The sequence below is a fragment of the Barbus barbus genome, assembly GCF_936440315.1.
Source record: "Barbus barbus genome assembly, chromosome: 22".
In the NCBI taxonomy this organism is placed as follows: Eukaryota; Metazoa; Chordata; class Actinopteri; order Cypriniformes; family Cyprinidae; genus Barbus; species Barbus barbus.
Genome location: NC_136750.1, coordinates 22458274 through 22465872, shown reverse-complemented (window position 1 = coordinate 22465872; position 7599 = coordinate 22458274). Strand labels below are relative to the sequence as shown.

Below are 7599 nucleotides of genomic sequence, written 5' to 3'. Positions count from 1 at the left end.
GAAAATGTCTCTAGGTATTGGAATACAGCTATAGTTATCAAAACAGAAAGCCTCGCGTTTTGATGGAGATGGTCATGCACGTTTCCCTAAAAAAAAGGGCAGTACTATCAGCATTCAGATTTATGGCTCACAATTGTAATTTTGGAGTTGTCTGACAAAATCTAAACACACAAGCCCTTAACGTGGGACATATATACACACACACATATATATATATATTTGTGTGTGTGGGTCTGTGGTTTCTGTTTTTCAGGGGGACACAGAGAGCGATCGCTGGAGTTCAGCATGGACCCCAGAGGCACAAAGTAAGTAATCTCACAAACAATCAATCAGATGGATGGAGCGCCACCATCAGCACCCCACAGTCTGAGATTTTCCCCCACAGCACCTAGAGGGACACTTGATTGATCTTCATCCTTACAACCAGCTTGGAGCAATTCAACTGTAAGGTGTGCTTAAAACATGATTCTTTGTGTATACAGTCAGACACAAGTGTGTGCTCAGTAAAGCATAAACGGAACATTTAGAGGTCCACATATCCACCTCTGGTCAGATATTTAATACTTCATACATAAACAGTTTGACTCTGAATACAACACACACTTAATGTCATATTTCTATAGAACACAAAAACTAAGGTTCTTGCGTGGAGCAGATGAAGGCACGCGGCTTGCGAATGTCATCTTGTTGGTCCGGTCAGGTACACGGATATGGTCCAAATATGCTCGTAACACAAGTGTGAACTCCACAATCAACTCCCTCAGGAGTCAAAGAAGAAGACACGATGCAGACGCCTCTGGCAAAAGTACCTTCAAGCCATGTGATTCAGTCAGACTTGTCCTTCTTCTTGCCCCCGCCAATGGGAACTTTACTGGCGACGGCGGAGCCGACAGCGGTCACGCCACCAGCCACGGCAGACACGCTGCCCTTCACGAGCCCCACTCCCAACGCTGGAACAGCTGCAACTGAGCTAACAGCAGTTTTCGTGAGATCAAGGCTTTTTCCTCCAACCCAGGCAACTCCACCCACTGTGGCCCCAACGGCTCCCTTCGTGACACTGAACAGACCACCAGCTACCCTGGAGAACATGCCAGGCTGGGGTTGGGGATGATCTTTGTTGGCATCTACAGGATATAAAATGAAATGTTAATATTGAAAATATCACAAGATAAGAAAATGGAGTAGCGGTCTAAAATAAAATACAATTAGGTGAAAAACTACAATTACATAATATAGCCATATTGTAAAAGTAATTATTTAATTTAAGCATTCTCTTTCAATTAATAAAATTATTAAGTGAAGAACTTTACACAATTAAAAATGCTAGCCATATTTTAATTAAACGTAATTATTTGATTTCATTTGTTAAAGTTTGTTGATTTTTTGTTGATGTTGAATTTTGTTGATGTCATTTGTTGAATGAAATAAAAAATGTATTAGGTGAAAAACTTTGTAGCCACATTTTAAAACCAATTGTTAATAAGATTAATTTCATAGTTCAGTTAAAGCGTTCACTTTAAATTAATAAAACAATGCATGAAGTGAAGAACTATACAATTAATATGTGCTAGTCATATTTTAAAAGTAATTATTATTTTATTTAATTTCACACTTCAATTAAACATTTTGCTTTCAATAAATAATAAAAAAAATGTATTAGGCGAATAACTATATACAATTAAAAATAGTACCCAAATTTTAAAAGTAATTAATTAGATTAATTTCATATTAAAGTGTTCACTTTCAATTTATAAAATAAAAATAATTAGGCGAAGACCTTCATACAAGTAAATATACTAGCCACATTAATTTTATCACTATATAATTTAATTTCATACTTCAAGCTTTCACTTTCAAGGAGTAGAAAAATTAAGAGTATCTGGGAACAGAATTCTATGAACAAAATTAATGACTTACACTATTTGTTTTATTTATTTGTGGATATTTATCATTATTTACCAGTTAATCATTTTATCAATTAAAATTCAAAGATACTGTATTTAGTGAAATGTTTTACTTTTTTAAAGTGTGCTTGTGGCATTCTGCTTTAAAATAAATACTATTTGATTTGAAATGGTCATCTACAGCAATGCCAGTCATATATCTTTAACTGTCTAAACACATTTTGGGGAACAAATTTATATCTAGATGTACCTACCAAGACATACAACTATAAACAGATTGACAATTTTATAACCAAATCTAGTAAATTTGATTATTTAGACTGGAAAAAAGTAGGGCAATGGCCTAGTGTCAGTCTTGGATTGTGCAAGAGCACCACTATGTGGCACAAAGCGTTATCATTCTCTTGCATGAAGATGTACTAAGGACAGCTGTATAAAATGATTCATTGGGCATGACTGTGCTAAGATAAAAAGCTTGATTGCTGTAAAAAGGAATAACTGTTGCAAATCACTTTCACAATGACAAGTACCTGCTGGAGGCTCATCCTTCAAGTATGCAGGCAACCCATCCTGTTGCTGGTTTGTTTCACTCATTTTTACTCTGCATAAAAAAAAAAAATACAAACAAGATGCAGTAGTTAGAATACCCTCCATCATTTTCCACACAAGAAATTTTAATTAGTCTTCCAACAATCAAAAATGTGGGCGGGACCACCAGACACAGAAAACAAGGTGAAAGGTTGCCACTAAAAATGGGCTTCAACCCAACAAGCACTGACACAGAACAAGGCAGACCAGTTTACTCTGTCAACAAAAAGTAACCTGCAACACTGCCAACAGGTAGACTGGACTATTTAAGGACAAATAAAATGATTGCATATCAGATCCTGCATACCAAATGGTTTGAAGCAATAATTTGAACAAGGTGACTATTGAAATGTTTGTTTTCATCAGTAAACCTTATAAACATGAGGGATATTAAGAAATCATAATTAAATATTAACATACAGCAGATGCAATATGAAACACTGTGATGCAATATTCCAATTTAATCATTTATTATCCTAAAGGGACATTACCAAGAACAATAAAGATAAAATTACGCTTATTGAGGATATTAATACGTGTACAGCTACACGTAAGCAATTATTGAATGAGTGGAAATGAATGAATAAATCAACTTTATGCCGTAACAAACCAGTGCATTATTAATATCAAGTCTGTCCTAAAGCGAACTCTAGTAAAGTCTTTGAATCGATTCTTTCGCATTTAAAAGAACCGGTTCAAAAGAAAGAAAAGATTCAGCGACTCTTTCAGCATTTCAGTCACATTTATAAATTAATGTATTAAATAAACTGTGTAAAACCACAACACATATTGCCAGTGCGTTTATTTGTAATATTCATCCTATTATAATACTTTCGACAGACACTAAACTAAAGGGAATTGTTAACTCGGGAATCGTTTAATCCGGTTTTGTGAACAGTTTTAAACGTTTCATTAAAACGACTCAAATGAATGATTCATTCAAGAATCGAACATCGTTATAAACTTAGCTGTTTCTAAATATGACGTGGCGCTTGTGTGAGAAGTATTTTCTTTCCCTCGGAATAAATAATCATCATCTGGGTTTAAATTAACTCCACCTCACTACATTTACACGTTAGGTGGGAAAGAACAATAAAGGCTTGACAGGAAATTATATAGTCACCTTTACGAAAAATAAATGTAAACCAAGTGAAGGAAACTCAAGAGCCAGAAGCAGGTCATGCTTTGAAGAGAATTACATAAAAAATATGGCAGCAGCTCATCAAACGACAGTTACATGAAGTTAGGGAAGAGATGCATTAGAGACAATCCAGCCATTGTCTACAGAGTCAATAAAGCTCTTATGCATCCCATAATATAACTAGTAAAAAACATGCAGAAGGAAAACTTAGCCAGCTGTCGTGTATATATACTTACGAGTTTACTTCTCTAAACTTCTGCAGATGAAGTTGGAAACTTCTATCTCCACCCCTTGTTTGTTTCACAGGAAAAATATGCTGCTCCGATTCAGAAAGACACGCTAAAATTACGAAGGAACTGCAACCTGACAAGACTTTTCTTATAAAGACCTATCTTTGCATAATGTGTACGTGGCGTCCTTGCTGTTTTTAACCACGTACCAATGTGGACACATAGGAGAGGAAGTGACGTTTCTGGTTCCTGCCCCTCTGGTGTGTGAAATGACTTCACTATACTCTGGCTGTGTGTGGAGTATGGTGAAAACCAAGGGTGTATCTGTGCACCTCTGAGTTCTTTGGTTTTTCATTGACTGAGATCTGATAATGGACGTGGATCAATTAACTTGTCTTTTTGAGACAAAACCTCTGACAGCAAAGTGATAACAGAAATTTTCCTGTGTTTAACCTGTATTTTAAATTAAGCTTTTTATTGTGTTGTGTTTTACAGTTAAAGAAAATGCCTGTAAACGTAACAAATAATGAAAATGACCTTTTACTAGTCTCTTTTTTTTCTTAGCACATGATTGTTAGTGACAGGGTTGTGTTCCATTCAGAATTAAATAAGGCCTAAGAATGCCTTTTAAATTCTAATTTGAACATATATGTAGAATTCCTATATTCTATATATATTTCCTATATTCCTATATATTTCATCTATATTTCCATATTTCCTATATTCCCTATATATTTCATCATAGCCGGTGACTTCAACCATGCAAACTTAAAGACAGTTTTGCCAAAGTTCTACCAACATGTGAACTTTGCAACAAGGGGAAACAACACACTGGACTTTGTTTACACAACAGTAAAGAACGTTTACAAGGTTGTACCCCGCCCCCACCTCAGGTACTCGGACCACATCACTGTTATGCTAATCCCAGCATACAGACCACTTCTCAAACTTGCCAAACCGGTTCAAAAACTCATCACAATTTGGCCAAATGATGCTACCTCAGCACTACAGGACTTTTTTCAGTGCACAGACTGGAACATGTTTAAAGAGGCAGCCACCTACAACAACCACACAGACCTGCATGAGTACACTGAAACTGTGACTGCTTACATCAAAAAGTGCACTGATGATGTCACAGTCACCAAGACCATCACCACACGTGCAAACCAGAACCCATGAATGACAGCAGAGGTTCGTGGGCTGCTAAAGACCAGAGATGAAGCATTCAGATCAGGAGATAAAGCAGCCCTCAAAACAGCAAGAGCCAGTCTGTCCTGTGGCATCAAAAATGCAAAACGGTCATATGCTCAAAAAATCAACAATCACTTCACAGACAGCAGAGACACACGGAGCCTGTGGCAAGCCATTCAGACCATCCCTGACTACAAGCCCCCGCCACAGGCCTGTGATGAGGACACATCCCTCCCCGATGACTACTTTTATTCACGGGCGCTCTGTCTGTCTCCAGCCGACGTAAGGAAGACCCTGTCTAGGATTAACCCACGCAAGGCTGCGGGTCCTGACAACATACCTGGCCGTGTTCTGAGAGACTGTGCTCATTCGAAGTGTGCTACACACAGGTGAGTGGGCCTGTACAAACCACCTGTAGTAACACACTCTCCTCTATGTGCACTAGACACTTTACACACACTGCTGCGTGTACACAATCCCACAAAAGACTCAGCAATATATGTATGTTTACATGCTCAGGCACTACAAATCATCCTGCACTGTTCCCCAACCAGCTGCTCGACTCAAAATGTTTCTCTTTGCACATGTACAGTATGTGAAGCGTGTGAATTCGTATCGTTTGTATTTTTTATCTTCTATTTGTTTTAGTTTGTATAGGGTAAATATTTATATATAGTATACTTATAGTTCAAATCTGTCAGTAGGTTAGTTGTGTATAGGTTTATAGTGTATAGTTGTATAGGTTTATAGTGTTTTTTTATTGGTTTATATGTTTAAAGTGTTTTTTTTACTTCATTGTTGTATGTCTGTATTTATGTAGCACCGTGGTCCTGCAAGGCACGACATTTCGTTCCACTGTATGTTCCCACATGTAGCGAAATGACAATAAAGCTCAACTTGAACTTGAACTATTTGAATTTAAGGAAAAATTAAGTGAAATTCAAATAAATTATTAGCCTATCGTTTTAAAGTGACGTTTTCAAAAATTAATTACATTTTCAGTTAGCCAACATGTTTATTTTCATTACATACATAACGTGTGGTATTTCTGAAAATATTATGACATTTTTAATTAATCACAGCATTCAACAGTGAAATATTTCTGAAAAATAACTCTCTCTGCTCTCTACAAGTAGCCTATGATACAATTATTTTATATTAATATTTCATATCTATCTATATATTTAGGTAGATTTGTAGAAAGTGGGATAATGTACACAGCCTACAATCATTAACTCAAAATAAACCCCTTCAAATTGACATACTGCATTGTGTCACGACCACATTTCCGCCTTTATTCATTTTTAATAAGTCATCAACATTTCCTTACTTAATAGTCAGTGTTTGAAATTCCACATGTGTACATTTCATATATCTCATAGATTAATTTTTGGACTATGTTGTGAATAACACATGCACTAATTTACCCGAAAGTCTTGAGTATGAAACCACTGGATTGCCGGTTGTTGTAATTGCTCTTTTGTGTGACTGTGTTGAATTTCTTAATTTGTAGTTCTGTAAATTCCACTTCATGTCATTCAAATTCAACATCCTGTGGGCTGTGGCCAATTTACTCATGAATTGAAAAGGGAGTCAGTTCTTGAATCTGAATGTTGCCCCATTGTGTAAAGCAAAAGCTGTTATGTTTTACAAAGAGATCCTGCCCTACTGTTCAATACAGAGACATAAACTGTTTAAGTAACTTCAGCAAACTGTAGATTGCATATAATATATATATATATATATATATATATATATATATATATATATATAATTTTTTTTTTTTTATTATTATTATTATTTCAGCACAGTCTGAAATTAATTGAATGCAATCAGAAAAAAGGCCATGTACCACAAAATAATAGCAAGAAAATTTCTTTACTGGACTGCACACTTAAACAGTCTGGTTCATGCATAAATGATTCTCATGAGGGTCCTTCTGTATGACTCGTTAAAAAAAACCTTCAAATTATGGGGTTCAGTCTAACAAATCCTTCACTGAATGAACGCATTGAATCATAGTGGTTACTGTATCATTTTTGTTGATGTTATAATAATAATAAAAGGAAACATGCTGTATGTACACTATCATTCAAAAGTTTAAGATTTAATGTATCTTTTTTTTCCTGGGATGGCAAAGCTGAATTTTTCTGACATTCTTCTAGTCTTCAGTGTCACATGATCCTTCAGAATTAACTCTGATATGTTCAAAAGAATGTGAATTGGTTGCCTTGTCTTTTGAAATTGTGACAACAGGGGGCACTAAATGACAGCCCTTTATCCATGAGATGGAGAAACTGGTATTTGAAGAGGGTCACATGCAACTCCACATGCATAGGGGGCAGCAGACATCAAAAACTAGCTGTATACAAGGGTAAATACAAACTTAATTGAAGTCTGTATATTTACCTTTTATTTTATTATATTGTGTAGAGTTTTAAAGTCAGCTTTTGGTATTTGAGAAATATCTCCTAGTACTAAAATGGATCTAGAGGCCTTTCGTCTAATGTGTTTTCCCCCCTCTCTAACATTATATAAATATTAA

The 7599-nt window shown here is 35.8% G+C and overlaps 1 protein-coding gene across 1 annotated transcript; it reads right to left on the bottom strand.

The window, feature by feature from the left end:
* Positions 1-218: 218 nt before the first annotated feature.
* On the bottom strand, positions 219-4098 carry LOC306888115 (transmembrane protein 263-like). Its single transcript, XM_079446264.1, has 3 exons — positions 3870-4098; positions 2435-2505; positions 219-1124 (listed from the first exon to the last, which is right to left on the bottom strand). Exons 2-3 carry the CDS (start codon positions 2496-2498, stop codon positions 826-828), a joined length of 363 nt encoding a protein of 120 aa, XP_079302390.1. The 5' UTR covers positions 2499-2505; positions 3870-4098; the 3' UTR covers positions 219-825.
* Between the last annotated feature and the right edge of the window lie 3501 nt (positions 4099-7599).